At 39.5% G+C, this 19,966-nt stretch overlaps 1 protein-coding gene across 1 annotated transcript in view; it reads right to left on the bottom strand.

Moving 5' to 3' along the window:
* Positions 1-1,940: 1,940 nt before the first annotated feature.
* The window catches only part of LOC124281378 (bone morphogenetic protein receptor type-2-like), an 87,749-nt gene continuing 69,723 nt past the window's right edge, over positions 1,941-19,966 (bottom strand). The window contains exons 5-9 of the mRNA XM_046717416.1: positions 15,237-15,406; positions 12,674-12,821; positions 11,755-11,891; positions 9,325-9,457; positions 1,941-6,629 (exon numbers count right to left, since the gene is read on the bottom strand). Of these exons, the coding sequence (XP_046573372.1) occupies positions 5,083-6,629; positions 9,325-9,457; positions 11,755-11,891; positions 12,674-12,821; positions 15,237-15,406 (2,135 nt within the window). The 3' untranslated portion in view covers positions 1,941-5,082. The remainder of the gene's footprint in view (positions 6,630-9,324; positions 9,458-11,754; positions 11,892-12,673; positions 12,822-15,236; positions 15,407-19,966) is intronic.

Raw genomic sequence — 19,966 nt, 5'->3', positions numbered from 1 at the left:
TAGTTTTCACTATACTGTAAATCATGGCACTATGAACTATCCACATGCTTGGGTTGGAAACATTCTCACTGTGGATACATTTCTTTCAAATACATAGAATAACATCAGTGACAAGTACTTCATGATAATTATTATTATACAACATCATTGATATACCTCATGTGTATCAGTTAAAAATGAAATGTTTCATGAATCAACATGGTTGTTAATGTGTACAAGATTTACAAAGGACATGTTTATTGTGAACAATCTCACTGATGTAGTTTCTTGTCAGTGGATAAGGTATGTATAATGCACAATGGAATACACATAGCAAACTATTAAAATGCATATGGAAATAAGAAATATGCTTATCAACATATACATTATAATGCATAGACAAACATGTGATACGAATTGTAACACATGCCATTGAAAGCAATAGGCATTATACATAAATAATATTACACGACATTGTTATTAAACCGCTTAGCAGTGGCTGTCAGTTACTCAAAAACAATGATTGACACTATGTGACTAGACTACACATACATGCATCAAATACATAGCCAGCATGTCCCCCTGCCCTCTGCAGGGGGTAAATTAGTTCCATGTTGCAGATACTTCTAGCAATGAACCCTCTACACAAAGGACCAACAAGGACAATGGGAAGTAGGCATCAATGGCGTTAGTGTACACCACCCATATATTCATCCTTAAGTTAGTAAACACATCTTTTGTTAAAAAGAGAATCAAATTTGAATTTTGAGAAATTATATTTGCATTTGAACTTCAAGTATATTCTTGTTCCTCTCTACTGATTCCTTAATACAATAATCAGATTGTGAAGTAGCCAAATTAATACAGCCCAAATGTTTAGAAGGACACATGATGCTATGATGTTCTCATGCAAAATTGAGCTAACTTCATTATTGACCATATTGACATCTCAGCATACTCGAAGAAGTTTTGAAAGCACAATATTTGTTGCCATATAATACATACTGCTCACTTATACTTAACTCCAGCAAATCAGAGGCTGTGTTTGTCTCCTCTTACATGCAGGAACAAATTACCAATTTGGTGTGTTCAACCAACAGCTGAGAAAACAATTCAATGGTATCTGAGAAATCAGAAATGAAGACTTCTTGTATTTGGTAAACTTGATAATTACATAAAAACATCTCTTTTAGACAGCATTAATGCATCCTGTATAGGATGCTTGTTTAGTAATAAAGTAAAAATAACAGTGTACTAATTCAATGAAATCTCACCAAAAGTAGACTTTTGTTGTTGTTTTTTTTCCTGCTACTTTTGGAGCAAGCAGATCGGTGTATCAGATATATAAAAAGAATAAGGGTCATGTTCAGCTTAAAGAATGTGTATCTCCCATCAGTAGTATACACACTTATCATAAGTGCCGTCAACTTTGATAAACAAGTAACATTGTTAGGTTTAACCTTTTAAAAAGAAAATCAAATCAATCATTCACATACAATGACTCAGAGTCACAGCATAACAAGCAATAAAACCATAACAAAATGCCTCATTTGATGCTTTAAACAGAGGACATTGCAAAATAAACATAAAACAACATGGGATAGACTGAGATTGACACTTGTGGCCAATATATCTCGTACTGCTCCCTTAAAATAATCTCTAACACCATGGAAGTAGTAATTTGTCCTCCAATAACTTAACATTTCACCTGTGATTGGTCATGAAATGAGTGAGGAATGATATATATAGCACTAAGCATGAACAGTGCCTTTTGGAGGACACACTATAACACAAACTTGAAACAAAGAGGATTACTTTGTCAATATTCACCCTTGTCTTTATCTATGTCCTAACAAATCTTCATGGCTAAATTCCTGAATACAAATTGAAACAAATCATTTGTTTTGCATCAAGGTAGCCAAGAAAAATACATTTTGTTCTGAATGAGACATTTTTTACTATTTTCAGTGCTTGCATATGAAAGACTTACCATATTCACTGTAATATGCTTCTTTATGGCCGAGAAAGGGGGCACTTACAAACAAACATACACAACTTTTATTTGTTTTTGGAGATCTTGAACAAAAAATGCAAATATGGACATTACCGGTATGTAAATTTTTCAGGGGTGTTACAAAGATTATTAAGACATTAGTCTGGGGGCACTAATAAGAGCATTGCCCTTGCCAAGGCAAATACAGTATTCTGAATACTTGGTGACAAAATTACAATTTGAAAAAGTAGTAGTGCAGGAAAGTCTTAGGAGGAAGAGAAGAAACAGTGTTATGCAGTCAGCAACATAAAAGATGGAACTCCAAATTCTTATTTTTCCTATTCATACCTCATTTTCAAGTGACCCAAAAGTTTGAGATATTTTGTGTTGCTTGCCTTGTTATACAGCTGCCTTGTCCAGGAGTTCCACTCAGCTGTATCCTTCACTGTGTCCATCGTGATAGACATTTATTTGCAGGGTCAGCAAAAGCATAGAATAGCTTATACATATTACACATTCCCAGCCTTTTGATTCACATAGAAATTGCAACTAGCTATCATTTGTTCGTAAGAATAATGGGAAACAATATTCGCTTATTCCTGCTTACGAATATCCAACTTTCAGAGGTTTCATAATGGAATCAGTCCAGACTTGTTCTTTTTTAAAAGGAGCCCCCAAACATATTTTAAAGTAAGTAAAATAAAATATGCTTTGATTGACATATTTTCAAATATTTTTGTTTTTATTTTGTACAGAGTTACATAGTTCTTTATGAAAACTTAACTCTTAACCTCAAACATTCTTCAATTTATTAAAAACATGCAACATGACTGATCATGAAAAATAAATTGGCATTAGAGACACAAAAGTAACTGCTTAAGATAAAGTTTTATTCCCCATATGCCCATTATTTGGAGAAATCAATAGAATCTGTTAATTTTATTTGTTTCAATCGACAGATTCAAGTTATCTCATTGACTTAAACCATGGAGAGAAACAACTTTTATGGATAGGCATCTCCTTTATTGTAATGGATGCGATGTGTCGGTGTAGGTGCTAACACCGTTATCAAGCAAGTGGTGATAAGGGTGTTAGCATCTACACTGAAACATCGCATGCAATTATTGCAATAAAGAGCTGTCTATCCATATACATTGTTTCTTTTCATCATAGCAGCTCTGAATGCCACCCAAAGAAAACTGAAACCATGTTTGGTTTCCAACCTAATTTGCCTATAATTCACATAGAAATTGCAACTAGCTATCATTTGTTCGTAAGAATAATGGGAAACAATAGTCGCTTATTCCTACTACGAATATCCAACTTTTAGAGGTTTCATAATGGAATCAGTCCAGATTCAGCATAATGACCGAAAGTTGCATTGGTTTTACTTGTTATAAATGCGCAGACAGAACATCCAGCTAATGCCCTGCTAAGAATCAGCTGAAAGAACAATAGTGAGATCATGATAGCTTAAAACATGGTAGCACTACCTTCATCTTGTTCTTGCTCCGGAACATCACCATATTTGTTTACACAAACTGTTAGTTCTTGCAACCGAGCACAAGCACCAGAACAGTGATATAACGGTTAAGATGTGTATAAAGTTTAGCTTGTATTTTCCCCTCAATTAGATATGAAACCTATAAATTCAGATGATTTGATTACATGCAACAGACATGCAGGTGGTTTTAAAGGTAAATGTGTACTTGAAACAAGGTGTAGAATGTAAACTAAACAGAAAATATTTGTGAAATTTGGAAGTTGTTGAATTATTGTGGTTTGAAATTGTGTACAAAGGAATAAATTACATGAAATCACAGCAATTGAATAGCAGAAAATGCCATTTTAAGCACAAGGTAGTTGTGGAAAGATGACTTTTACTGCCATTAAGTTCAACACGTGTTGAAGCACATCTAACATCTAATGCCATGCTTGAAAGACATTCATATATATATACTATGATCATTTTAAGTAGATATAATTGTGACAAATATTAGTCATTTTTAGATTCCTTGCAACAAATCATAATTAGTTCAGGTGTTACAATTATCATACAAGTGTGATATTGTCACAATGCAGTTGTACAACTACCAGTTCTTATCATGAAATGGCGTCTCTGAAGGTATACTGTGTAACAGATATCTTCCGTTACAGAAGGATCCAAAATAAATAGAGGCTTATTCCAAAGACAAACCATACAGTCAAGCTAAAAATGAATACAATATTGAAATATATATCTCAAAGTGAATCAGGGTGTATATACTAAAGATATAAAAGTTGGTTCAGCATTCAAAACCATAGCTTACGTTACATTCAATTACCCTGGCAGCTCACAACTCATTCACAGTTTTAGAAAATATGAATGACTACAATCCTAATCTAAATGGTACTGCATCATGGGCAGTCTAGAACTGTTAGAGCAAACTTTAAACAACATACTTTGTTTTTAACAGTGCTAGTGGTACATAACATAAATAAAGATTTGGAAAGAACTTCTTTTCCTGACACATTTAAACTAGCTTTAAACTTGCAGATTGAACAGTTGTGACCTCCCTGAAAACACCATCCTTCAAGAATTAGTTCTTTCTTGAAGCTATGTATTTTAAATAACATTAAACAATTTCAGAAAAAGACTGGAGTTGCTTGCTTTGCTGATCTGATCATAATTTGATACAGTCACACTACTTGTAGGTCTGAAGTTAATGTAACGTGAACTATTATTTTCAGTCACTCACAAACTCAGCCTCATGACAAACACATTGAAAAATAAACAAACAACTAAGAAAAATGTTCATGAAATATAAACCATATCATAAAGCTATTGTTAAACATTTGTTCACAAATATGATTAAACTTTAGAAATTCTAACATGCACGCAGAATAATATAGTCAGTAATTCAACAGTTTCTTAACCATCTAATTGTTATTCTTAAACAAGAAATATTAGCTTAAAACACATCTGAGAATAGTTTTAGCAATTCATATTAGCACAACTCAGTCATAATGCCTAATGACTGACACTTAACTTCTATTAAATTATCTACAATTGGAATTCAGAATTACATGTAATCAAGGGATGTAATCCCCATTAAGGGGAGGTAATCCAATCAGACAAGCTGTGGTTGTGATCCTGTGACTTCTATGATATCTGACTGCTTAAGCTGATGAAGACTGAGGCTGGTCTTCTTTAAACCATTGCCTGTATTGTTTTGTACACATTCATCCATGCCTTGACACATCAGCCTATCATCATACAGAGAAAATCTCCCCTTCTTCATATTCACTGGCGTTTTGATACGCTTCTTGATTTTTTCACTGGGATCTGAGTTTTCGTCTGGTGGTTTCAGGGCAACATTTGGTGCTGAACTGCCCATGCTCGTAGGTCCAACTACAACATAAGGATTTGGTTGGGAAGCATAGTTGTGTCCACGTAACGACAGAGAGGTCGGACGTCTCTTCTGCCCATCAGCAATGTCAAATAATTTAGTCTCCTGCCACCTCGACTTGCCAGTATGTGCAGGGCTCAAGTCAGAAGTGCTCTTTGACTGCCCAGTGCCTTTCAGTCGGACAACAGACTGCTGTCCAACATTGGAGTTTTTGAGTTTTGCCACCCCTACTTCTGCAAATCCAAGTCTGTTTTCAGGATACCTTCCCTCAGATGATGACCCAGCAGCCTCACTCTGCCTGTGTGCCAAGGGCATTTCCTGCAGGGCCAGATTACTGGGGCGGACAAAAGCGTGTCCATTTTGTAAGCATATTTCTGTCTGCACTGGTTGCACCACTGTTTTGGGCAGCGTATTGGCCTGATTCAGGAGGCCAGAACTGTCCTCATTGACACTGTGATTTGATTGGCTTTGATCCGGTTCCAAATTAATTGAACTTTGATTACGTGTGTTACTCTTCAGTCCGAAGAAATTCCAGGAACTTAGTTTTAAGCCAAGTTCTTTAGGTTTGATAAATTTACCAATTTTTTCACGAAGAGATTTCCCCTCATTAAGATGTCTATATGGAACTCCGTTCCCGGGCACATTGGCAACTTTGGGTCTAACTGCAGGGACCTGAACCTGATTCTGCAAGTAGGGAATTGGTGGATTTCTGTGCTGGTTCAGTGCATCATTCTGAACCAGTGAAGTCTCTAGGTTGTCTCCGACAGAGTCATACGTGTTTTCACTCAACTGATTCACACTGGCCACATCCATCCCCGGGCCGAGCAGTGTATTGCCGGAGACGGCCAGCTCCTCGTCACTTCGCTTATGGGTGTTCCTCGCTACAGTCGGGTTCCGCCCCTGGTGAGGCTGCAGGATTACATTGTTTCTGGCTATTGTAATGTTGTTTGACTTTGGTAGTGGATCTGATTCACTTGGTGTAACTGGAACAACAGTTTCTGTGGTGGATGCTGACACACTCCGATCCTGGTACCAGCTTCTGTGGTTTTGACTATAGTTTGGTATTTCTCCATTTCTGACAACACCGTTTCCCAAGAGGGGTGCACTGCTGTTCTCTGTGGGAGAGCTAACAGAAGATCGATAGTCGACCATGTTAGCAGCGTAAAGATCTACGTTGTGACTTTGATCATGATTCAGTCCTTGTGAGGATTTGCCCAAGTAGCTCTGTGAGGTGATGTTCACTGTGGGGTTGATAGTTGGTGTCATACCTGGCAGCAGAAACAAACAGTGAGTGAGTACGTGAGTCAGGGAGTTTTGAGCTATAATATACGCTCATTTGTCTCAAGACAGGGAACAATATGTAACCTGGCCTGCAGCAGGTAAACCAGCAACTGATAAAGTGTGCACTGATACCCGACAAATTTGTGTCCTGTGCCCATGTAGACATACCTCTGTGTTTTGTGTCCTGTGCCCATGTAGACATACCCCTGTGTTTTGTGTCCTGTGCCCATGTAGACATATCTGTGTGTCCTGTGCCCATGTAAACATACCTCTGTGTCCTGTGCCCATGTAACATACCTCTGTGTCCTGTGCCCATGTAAACATACCTCTGTGTCCTGTGCCCATGTAGACATACCTCTGTGTCCTGTGCCCATGTAGACATACCCCTGTGTTTTGTGTCCTGTGCCCATGTAGACATATCTGTGTGTCCTGTGCCCATGTAGACATACCTCTTTGTCCTGTGCCCATGTAGACATACCTCTGTGTCCTGTGCCCATGTAGACATATCTCTGTGTCCTGTGCCCATGTAGACATATCTGTGTTTTGTGTCCTGTGCCCATGAAGACATACCTCTGTGTCCTGTGCCCATGTAGACATATCTCTGTGTCCTGTGCCCATGTAGACATACCTGTGTGTTTTGTGTCCTGTGCCCATGTAGACATACCTCTGTGTCCTGTGCCCATGTAGACTGTGTCCTCTGTGTCCTGTGTCCTGTGCCCATGTAGACATACCTCTGTGTTTTGTGTCCTGTGCCCATGTAGACATACCTGTGCGTTTTGTGTCCTGTGCCCATGTAGACATACCTGTGTCCTGTGCCCATGTAGACATACCTCTGTGTTTTGTGTCCTGTGCCCATGTAGACATACCCCTGTGTTTTGTGTCCTGTGCCCATGTAGACATACCTCTGTGTCCTGTGCCCATGTAGACATACCTGTGTCCTGTGCCCATGTAGACATACCCCTGTGTCCTGTGCCCATGTAGACATACCTCTGTGTTTTGTGTCCTGTGCCCATGTAGACATATCTGTGTGTCCTGTGCCCATGTAGACATACCCCTGTGTTTTGTGTCCTGTGCCCATGTAGACATACCTCTGTGTCCTGTGCCCATGTAGACATACCTCTGTGTCCTGTGCCCATGTAGACATACCTGTGTCCTGTGCCCATGTAGACATACCTGTGTTTTGTGTCCTGTGCCCATGTAGACATACCTCTGTGTCCTGTGCCCATGTAGACATGCCTCTGTGTCCCTCTGTGTAGACATACCTTGTGTCCTGTGCCCATGTAGACATACCTGTGTTTGTGCCCATGTAGACATACCTGTGTTTTGTGCCCATGTAGACATATATGTGTTTTGTGTCCTGTGCCCATGTAGACATACCTGTGTGTCTGTGCCCATGTAGACATACCTCTGTGTCCTGTGCCCATGTAGACATATCTCTGTGTTTTGTGCCCATGTAGACATACCTCTGTGTGTTACCCCTGTGTGTTTTGTGTCCTGTGCCCATGTAGACATACCCCTGTGTTTTGTGTCCTGTGCCCATGTAGACATACCTGTGTGTTTTGTGTCCTGTGCCCATGTAGACATTCCTCTGTGTCCTGTGCCCATGTAGACATATCTCTGTGTTTTGTGCCCATGTAGACATACCTCTGTGTTTTGTGTCCTGTGCCCATGTAGACATACCTCTGTGTCCTGTGCCCATGTAGACATATCTTTGTGTTTTGTGCCCATGTAGACATACCTGTGTTTTGTGTCCTAGTGCCCATGTAGACATATCTTTGTGTCCTGTGCCCATGTAGACATATCTCTGTGTCCTGTGCCCATGTAGACATATCTCTGTGTTTTGTGTCCTGTGCCCATGTAGACATATCTCTGTGTCCTGTGCCCATGTAGACATATCTCTGTGTCCTGTGCCCATGTAGACATATCTCTGTGTCCTGTGCCCATGTACACATACCCGTGTTTTGTGTCCTGTGCCCATGTAGACATACCCATGTTTTGTGTCCTGTGCCCATGTAGACATATCTCTGTGTCCTGTGCCCATGTAGACATACCTGTGTTTTGTGTCCTGTGCCCATGTAGACATACCCGTGTTTTGTGTCCTGTGCCCATGTAGACATATCTCTGTGTTTTGTGCCCATGTAGACATACCTCTGTGTTTTGTGTCCTGTGCCCATGTAGACATACCTCTGTGTCCTGTGCCCATGTACCCATGTGTTTTGTACCCATGTGTTTTGTGTCCTGTGCCCATGTAGACATATCTCTGTGTTTTGTGCCCATGTAGACATACCTCTGTGTCCTGTGCCCATGTAGACATACCCCTGTGTTTTGTGTCCTGTGCCCATGTAGACATACCTCTGTGTTTTGTGTCCTGTGCCCATGTAGACATACCTCTGTGTCCTGTGCCCATGTAGACATATCTCCATGTTTTGTGTCCTGTGCCCATGTAGACATATCTCTGTGTCCTGTGCCCATGTAGACATATCTCTGTGTTTTGTGTCCTGTGCCCATGTAGACATACCTGTGTCATGTGCCCATGTAGACATACCCCTGTGTTTTGTGTCCTGTGCCCATGTAGACATACCCCTGTGTTTTGTGTCCTGTGCCCATGTAGACATATCTCTGTGTCCTGTGCCCATGTAGACATACCCCTGTGTTTTGTGTCCTGTGCCCATGTAGACATACCTCTGTGTTTTGTGTCCTGTGCCCATGTTGTCATCAGGTCTGAGATTCTTTCCTCCACACAGAGGGCAGTCAGTCGAGCCTCGGCATCGGGGTCCCAACAATCTTCTATTGTCTCCTTCAAACACCGGACAGCCTACAACAGCATTATTTTACATGATATAGTAAAGACCCTAGTTCATGTTTTTTTTCTCTCAAGATTTTGCTTTTACAGTGCAAAAATCAGTGACACCAACTGTGAATTTAAAAAAATGAAACCATGAACCTTGTGTGTTCAATTCATCACCTGAACACTTGAAACATCTAATTCCCCTCAACGAGTGTTTGCAACATCGGTTCATGTGTACCAGAGCCTCTAAAGAGTGCTTACTCAAAACAAGAGAGGAATGCCGCGGGATATGACAGAATGATTACTGGTATTTCTGTCATAATTCCCCTGATTAGTTTTTATGTTGAAAACTCAGCCCTAAGCAACAGTCAAGCTACATCAAACCCAACAAACCAGTGAATGACAGCATGAACAACCTCCAACACCGAGTGAGTGAGTATGGTCTTATGCCACTTTTAGCAATATTCCAGTAATATCACGGTAGGGGACACCAGAAATGGGCTTCACCCATATGGTCTTATGCCACTTTTAGCAATATTCCAGTAATATCACTGGTATTTACTGGTTCAGACATGAAACCAAGACGATGCTGCTGGTAACGGATATGTATGCGATACACTGATCGAAAACTGGTATTTTGACATGCATTTGTGCACAGTATGATGAGTGAGCTTGGTTTTACGTATGGAAAGCTTCGGATATTTCCGGTTTTTGGTTCAGACCGGAAGTTTTGGCGACCCCTAACAGACGGAACAATTTATTGTGGTGCCAAAATACAAGGACAAAAGCTTCAGTATGGCAGCATTTGGGGTTGAAAACTTCACGGTAACTGGAACTATTGATAAGACTAACGCAGTATGTAAAATATGCAATGGTAAAGTGAAATGCTCAAGGGGGATGATTAAACGTTTTTAATTAAGCTTAATCAAGCATAATGATTTTGTTCTGGTTTTTTTTTGCTATATAAATCAAGCATTACCTCTATTATGAGTATTTGTTTTGTTAAAAAAACCTTCTTGCAATATATTGCAATACATATCGCAATATATGCTTTCGCATCGCAATGTATGGCAATATGAAAATTCTCTGCAATACCCACCCCTAATGGGTAGGGGTGAAAACGGTATACAGCGGTATTAGAAGAACCGCTGTATGTTGCCTTTGTTTCGGTATACCGTAATGCAATGAAAACATTTGGTATTTTTGGTTTCATTACGGTCATTTCTATCTAGTCATAAAATGACAGTTTTGTTCATTCAAAATAACAAAGATTATGGTTATTTTTCTATCCATGTTATTAAACAAAGTAAGGTTTGGCTCAATTTTCTGCATTATGATCATATCTCATATACCGAAACGGACCGAACCGAAGGCCTTGTACCGCAATATGTACCGTACCGTGGTAAGAGCGTACCGTTTCACCCCTAGACATGGGCTTCGAACATTGTACTCATGTGGGGAATCGAACCAGGGTCTTTGGCATGACAAGCAAACACTTTAACCACTACGCTACCTCACTGCCCCGCACAGTATGATAATTGTTTGCTGCTGGTATCATAGATGTGTTGTTAGCATTTACAGTACTGGTTGTTTCTGTAGTGCCCCTTTTTTCAAAAGAGAGAGAAGAGTATTTTTCAAGACTCATTGTGCATATTGTTTGGTCAGATTCAGCACCATTATAGCTCAAAATGTTACTTGGGACAATTACAAAGAAGGAAGAGTGTCCTCAGCATCATCGTGTCTCCTTAAACAACTCCTTAAATGAAAATTTTCCATTGGCATTAAAGAGACGAGTTCAAAGTGTGTGCAGTTCTGTTTATTGGTATTGCAACTGCAAGTTTTTATTAGCAGCAGGACTGACTGACTGAGTTTGGTTTTACGCCGCTTTTAGCAATATTCCAGCAACATCATGGCGGGGGACACCAGAAATGGGCTTCACACATTGTACCCATGTGGGGATTGGAACCCGGGTCTTTGGCGTGACGAGCCAACGCTTTAACCACTAGGCTACCCCACCGCCCCTTTAGCAGCAGCAGATTGTTCATAAAACCTGTAACTACATAAGTGCTTAGATATGTAGATCCTTAAAATGATAAAGAAACATGTTTGTATATTTAGATTCATAAGGTGCTGGGAGGATAGTAAAGGGGCCATACATGTGGACTGCCTTGGCGGGTAGGAGGATACACATATACATAGATAAGTGGGTGGGTGGGTGAGCAGAAGCATGCAATGCACAAATGTCATTGAACTTTACTAGTCAGTGGCTTGTTCAGCTTACAACAAGAGTAAAATGACAAAATTCCAGTATTTCTGTCACAAACCTGGTTTGTGTCTTTCCATACTTCAGGGAAACGAGGCCTTCTTTTTCTGCGAGTAACAAGGAGCTGCATGTCTTCAAATGAGGGATGAGGACCAGCCTCAGCCTGATATGGCAACATATATTCTGGAACAGGTGCCCCTTTAATAAAATATGAAAAAATTGTTTAGGAGACTCAGCTCAACTTGATGTGGCAACATATATTGTGTAACAGGTGCCCCGGTAACAAAATATAACAACATTACTCAAGAGACTGATCTCAGCCCATCAAAAACACATGATTCAGTAATAGGTGCACTCTCAAAAAAAACATATTGGTGCTTAAGAAAATGATCTTGTATAACAACACATATTCTGGAACAGGTGCCCCTGTAACAAATTATATTTATTGCATAAGAGAACATGACAGCAGCCTGATATTAAAACACACACATATACACAAACAGGTGCCTTTTCACCAAACTGTATCACTGGCTTTAGAGATTTCCTCAATAATATAATGTATTTCAGGGTTAAAAGTACCCCTTCAACAACTGACTGACTGAGTTTGGTTTTACGCCGCTTTTAGCAATATTCCAGCAATATCACGGCGGGGGACACCAGAAATGGGCTTCACACATTGTACCCATGGTCTTCGGCGTGACCCTTCAACAAGACATCACTACTTTAGAGACTGGTACCAGCATCCATTATCAGTTGATGTTACTTTGTTTTGTGACATATGACACGACATGTATACGCTTTAATAAGCCCCGCTCATTAGATTCCAAGACATTTTACTAGACTGAACGTTTTGGCAAAGGTCGCAGACTGTGAAAAGGCTACATATTTTGGAATAAGGGTCACCTTCAACAAACTCTGAAGTCCCCATACAGTTATCTGTCCCTTAAAGTAATGAATGCTGATCTAAACATGATACTTACCTTGGTATAAATCTGTACATCTCATGGATATTTCCCACAAAACCAGGCCAATAGAATAAATATCAATCTGTTTTAATGATGCTTCACAGTCCCGCAGATTCACAGCACCATCCAACAGCTCAGGTGCCATATAACGTATAGTTCCAACCTGAAGGACACAAACAAACAAATGGAGTATTAATCCAAATGAAAGTACATAATGACAGTACAGTACAGTACAGTATAACATAACATCCAATATCACTCATTATTTGATATATTAGCATAATATGTTGCATGTATATTTCAATAGAATGACACATATGTCCCTTTAATAAATGGAGAGGTATACATATTTCAGGATATTCATCTCAGATTTTACAGCATTTGTCAATGCATTTTACAGGAGCTTCATACACTTACAACTATAACACAACTTATCTCCCTTAGTTTGGCGATTGATTGAGCACTTCTCTGTCACAGTAATACATATAAAAGCCATAGTTTGGTCAAAGACACCTGACTGAACAGATTTTGACTGTAGTCAAACCACAATGGTGTCTGAATACGGATCAGCAAATATAGCAGTGTAACCAAATTATTCACAACAAAGCTGAAAATTGGTTGATACCTTGGATAATATTTTCCTTGTAGCCACACAATCAACATTTACCCTCAACTTATCAACATAACCACTCCAAATTAATACATCTCTGCGAGTAAGACCAACCTGGGTATGATCTCAAACATTGGTCGGAGATAATGGCCATTAATTAAAAAGGGTGGTGGTTCAGGTCATATAGGGCAGGACACCATGAAATATGACAGTCCCTAGAGGGTCATGAAGACACATTTTGAGAGGATCCTAAAATGTCCTATTCATGATAATGAGAGAGAGATGGGGGTGGGGATCTTCCAAAAACATTGACAAGCATTAGGACAGGTATCTTCAGTAAGTTAGTGCATCACAATCCTTCAACACACAGTGATTGAGTGAGTTAAGTTTTACGCAGCATTCCGCAATATTCCAGCTATATGGCGGTGGTCTGTAAATAATTGAGGCTGGACCAGATAATCCAGTGATCAACAGCATGAACCTCGATCTACGCAATTGGGATACGATGACATGTGTCAACCAAGTCAGTGAGCCTGACCACCTGATCCCGTTAGTTGCCTCTTACGACAAGCATTGGTTACTGAAGGCCAATATTTTAACACGGACCTTCACGGTTCAACAGACAATTTAAAGGTCACATGCAACGTAAAACACAACTTTGCAGATTCTGATACCTTTCGGTATGGACATACCGAAACAAATCGTCAAAAATGCAAATTCAACTTATAAAGTTGAAAAATAACGCGATGAAAAAAAACGCGCGAAATCGGAGTTCAAACGTTTCACTAATTTTCCCCAGACTTTTCTGGGGAAAACGGGTTTCAACAGCTGGGCTGCGCTCATAGCACGTGCGCAAGTAAATATGTTCAAAGCAGCTTGGAAGCGGGTTGTCGGGTGAATACTGCCGAAGGCTTTCTCGTGTGAGCTATTTTTCTAATGTTTTGTTGATATCTCACAGGCCTGAGCTTTTATATGTTATGACAGTAAATTAACTGTTTATATAATTTCATTTGTCTATTTCACCACACGTTCTTCTTAAGTTCGATACTTAAAAGCAATGTCATTATTGAGCGTTGACAGAATTTCCGACTGATATAGATATGTCGTTGTCACAGACAAAACTCAATGTCTTGTTTTATTGACACCTGTGTGTCTGCCTGCCTGTCTGCTAATGACAATATTCAATACACAGCTGCTATCACTGACCACATGCAATTTGAACTTAACACCAATCAGGCTATACACCATAAACGAAATGCATTGATTTATGGCCCGAGTTCGGTCTCTGTCACATTATGTAATTACACAGACAGGCAGGTGTGATACTTGAACGCATGACATGTTATGATGTCTGTTGATTGTAAAATGTTATACACAAAAATGAGCATGTATTTACAAAACCCAACATGTCTCTATATATATACACACAATTAGCCGTGAAGGCATCTGCAAATGAACCAGCCGTTACACTTGAGTGCACACCCACCCGCTCTGACTGGGTTCGCTATCCCGGCTGCTTCGTTTCTTGGGAAGTAAACCGAAGTACACAATTTTGCACTTTCGATTTGCGATTGTACGCTTATAATTTTGTTTATATAATTTTTGGTAACCAGCAATGTATATCATATGTCATGAATAAGTGATAATTGTGTTTTAATTATGTTTGATTTTTGGGTTGCAATAATGGTTTCTTCGCAGGTTTCCTGAATAACATGGTCATGGATAGCAAGGTTCTGATAAATCCACACATGGTTTAGAACTTTGTGGCTGGTTATGATCAGTAAGTTGGGTTTCACATCGCTTTTAACAGTATTTAAGTTAAATGACTATATGTAGGTTTGATGTGGGAGGAGAGATTTAACTGATGCAGGTCTCAGGTATCTGCAGACAAGTTAAATCTCCAACATTTAATATCGTAGTTATGACAAACACCCCTGGCATTTCAAGCTGAATTTCAGACATACTTACATCTGTGAGTGTTGACTGTTCGGCATTTTCTGCGTGGCCATTTTTTATGAGTTTGGATCCCATAATAGGCATACAGAAGCCCAGATCTGCTATTACACAGGTCAGATCTCCTTTCACAAGAATGTTCCTTGAGTTGATGTCTCTGTGAGCTACTGCAGGTTTGAACTTCTCTGGAACAAGATCAACACTTGTCGTAACACGTTGTATTTGAAACAATCAAACTTTGTAAATGTCCATGTGAGGATTATGTTTTAGAAAATACAGTGGCAATGAAAAATTGTTTGATCTGGATATAAAATATACAAACAAAACTGTCAAAAGCTGGATTCTGTATAAATGCTGAAATGGCTTATTTCTCAAAAACAAAATGTGTCTTGAATCATAATTCCTGAATTTCAAGCCAAGAAGATTGTTGTTTTGAAATGTATAACAGGATATGGACATTTGCCATTATGTTACACAGGATTCACTTCACTATAAATGTTTATCTTGTAAATACATTTCCAAACAATCAAGATTTTAAAGTTGTTTTGGATGTAAAAAATTAAGAAGAAAGTTTCTATAAAAAAAATTGCAAAAAATAATAATACATTTTAAAGGAAAACAACACAAAAGTCATTATTAAGCATTAAAGAAATATCAAGAAAAAAATGTCAAAAACTATTTTGTTTAACTATTTATCTGTTGTTTCAGTGGATCTAATGTATTCTGACCATTGCTCTTGTTTCAGCTAAAAACCTTGGAATGTCAGTCAAGAAAACCAATGAAACTGACTTGAAAATGCATCATAAACACCTGGTTGAAGTATGGAGGAGTGAGTAACGTCAGTTTATGGCTGATTTGAACAGTATTCCAGGTACAACAGAGCTTGTCAGCTCAATGTGGGAGGAAAGCATGAAGTGACGTTTACCACCTTTGCGAAAACCCATGGGCAAACCTAAACAACCCCAGGGCAGGGAGAACCAGAATCTGAACCTGTTATCACAAGGGATGAGTGCATCATACAACATTGTTCAAGAAATTAAAAAAAAGAATAACCATGAGGAACTTACACACAAGGGACTTACACGTAAGGGACTTACACACAAGGGACTTTCACACAAGCACCCTACACGTAAGGGACTTACACACATGGAACTTACACACAAGGGACTTACACACAAGCAACTTACACACAAGGAACTTACACACATGGAACTTACACACAAGGGACTTACACGTAAGGGACTTACACACATGGAACTTACACACAAGGGACTTTCACACAAGCACCCTACACGTAAGGGACTTACACACATGGAACTTACACACAAGGGACTTACACACAAGCACCCTACACGTAAGGGACTTACACACAAGGAACTTACACACAAGGGACTTACACACAAGCAACTTACACGTAAGGGACTTACACACATGGAACTTACACACAAGGAACTTACACACAAGCAACTTACACGAAAGGGACTTACACACATGGAACTTACACACAAGGGACTTACACACAAGCAACTTACACGTAAGGGACTTACACAAATGGAACTTACACACAAGGGACTTACACACAAGCAACTTGCACGTAAGGGACTTACACGCATGGAACTTACAAACATGGAACTTACACATTAGGGACTTACATGTAAGGGACTTACACACGAGGACCTTACACACATTGGACTTACATGTAAGGGACTTACACATGAGGACCTTACACACATGGAACTTACACACGAGGGACTTACATGGAACTTACACATGAGGAACTTACACATGAGGGACTTACACATGAGGAACTTACACATGAGGGACTTACACATGAGGGACGTACACACGAGGGACTTACATATGAGGGACTTACACATGAGGGACTTACATATGAGGGACTTACACATGAGGGACTTACACATGAGGGACTTACAGGGACTTACACACGAGGAACTTACACATAAGGGACTTACACAAGAGGAACTTACACATAAGGGATTTACACATAAGGGACTTACACACGAGGAACTTACACATGAGGGACTTACACAAGAGGAACTTACACATAAGGGACACAAAGGGACTTACACAAGAGGAACTTACACACAAGAAACTTACACGAGGGACTTAGACAGGAGGGACTTACACATAAGGGACTTACAAATGAGGGACTTACACATGAAGAAATTACACATGAGGGACTTACTCATGAGGAACTTACATATGTGTGACTTACACATGAGTGACTTACATATGTGTGGACTTACACATGAGTGACTTACACATGAGGAACTTACACATGAGGGACTTACATGGACCTTACACATGAGGAACTTACACATAAGGAACTTACACATGAGGACTTACACATGAGGGACTTACATATGAGGGACTTACACACGAGGGACTTACACATGAGGGACTTACACACGAGGGACTTACACACGAGGGACTTACACATGAGGGACTTACACATGAGGGACTTACACATAAGGGACTTACACAAGAGGAACTTACACATAAGGGACTTACACAAGAGGAACTTACACATAAGGGATTTACACATAAGGGACTTACACACGAGGAACTTACACATGAGGGACTTACACAAGAGGAACTTACACATAAGGGACTTACACAAGAGGAACTTACACACAAGAAACTTACACGAGGGACTTAGACAGGAGGGACTTACACATAAGGGACTTACAAATGAGGGACTTACACATGAAGAAATTACACATGAGGGACTTACACATGAGGGACTTACTCATGAAGGACTTACACACATGGAACTTACATATGAGGGACTTACACACATGGAACTTACATATGGGACTTACACATGAGGAACTTACACATGAGTGACTTACACATGAGGGGCTTACACATGAGAAACTTACACATGAGTGACTTACATATGAGTGACTTACACACATGGAACTTACATATGAGTGACTTACACACATGGAACTTACATATGAGTGACTTACACACATGGAACTTACATATGAGTGACTTACACACATGGAACTTACATATATAAGTGACTTACACACATGGAACTTACACACAAAGTCATGGAACTTACACATGAGGGATTTACACACAAGGAACTTACACACATGGAACTTACACACAAAGTCATGGAACTTACACACATGGAACTTACACACAAAGTCATGGAACTTACACATGAGGAACTTACACGTAAGAGACTTACACACCAGGAACTTACACACAAGGGACTTGCACATGAGAGATTAACACACGAGGGACTTACACGCAAGGGACTTATACTCAAGCGATTTACACACAAGATACTTACACACAAAATACTTACTCACTGGGAACTTACAACTAACTCATGAGGGCTTTACTCACAAGGAACTTACATATGAGGTACTTATTCACAAGGAACAGTTAATCTGTATTTCAAGAAGTCTAATCTCTGTACTACCCATTCTTATGATAAGAAAGAAAATGAATAAAATGACCATTTGTGAGATAAATTATTGAAAACAATGATAAATCCCATTTCCACCACCTCAGGTCTGTGTCACTCAAACAATATTGACAGTTGACATTTATCATTTTGACATCAGTGTATGAGCAAACTCTTCTTACTTCAAAACCTACTTTAGTTTTTGTGAACGCTGTTGTGCAAGACTTTAATCTACACTGGTATCACCATGTCTAGCAATACATGGCGTCACGACATCTATTTCTGTTTCTGAGACAAACGACACCAGTGAAGACTTTGAAGGCATGTCTGATTACTGATGGATGTGGTCCAGCTACACTATACATTAACTGTCCTCTTACACCTCATAAAATTTCCCTATCTGAAGTTTCTAAAACAAAAATACTTCAAAATTAGTAACTGAACTTGAATCTTTTTCATAAATAACTTCAGTAAAATGATAGGTTTGTTGTTCCAGCTATATGGTGGCGGTCTTTAAATAATCGAGTCTGGACCAGACAATCCAGTGATCAACAACATGATCATCAGTCTACACAACTGGGATATGATGACATGTGTCAACCAGTAAAATATGATCACCTATTGTTTCCTGCTGATCAATTTTATATACTTTTGCATAAGTTGGGATATTAAAGCTGATAGGATTTCCGTTTCATCAGTGATTGTTTGTGTTCAAATTCTATGGCTGAAAATATTCCCAGCGATAATTCAGTGTATTTATAAGATTACAGGGCAGTGGGGTAGCTTTGTGGCTAAAGTGTTTGCTTGTCAGACCGATGATCCGTGTTCGATTCCCCACATAATTACAGTGTGTGAAGCCCATTTCTGTTGGGTTATAATATTACTGAAATATTGCTAAAAGCTGCATAAAAGTAACTTACTCACTCACTCTCTGATTACAATGAAACTGAGCCCGAATATCTCAACAGCTGTCTCATTAGGCCGACAATTAATTATTAATATTTTCCACCAAACTTTTATGAAACGTAAGTTGGAAGACACCTTTTTTTCTTTGACAAATCAAACTGTTGTTTTGGGCATCAGCTGCCAATGGAACGGGTTCATGTGCAGCATGAATGTACGGCAAGACAAATCATAACATGCATTTACTAGGTGAACGGGCACTACAGTGAGTGAGTGAGTGAGTGAGTGCGTACGTTTTTACGCCACTTTTAGCATAGTCCAGCAATATCGCAGTGGGTGACACCAGAAACAGGTCTCACATATTGTACGTGTGCTGGGAATCGAACCCAGGTCTTCG

The sequence above is a fragment of the Haliotis rubra genome, unplaced genomic scaffold (genome assembly GCF_003918875.1).
Source record: "Haliotis rubra isolate DU_JTF1 unplaced genomic scaffold, ASM391887v1 Scf283, whole genome shotgun sequence".
Lineage (NCBI taxonomy): Eukaryota > Metazoa > Mollusca > Gastropoda > Lepetellida > Haliotidae > Haliotis > Haliotis rubra.
Note: the sequence above shows the minus strand (reverse complement) of the source record. Positions and strands in the feature narration are given on the sequence as shown.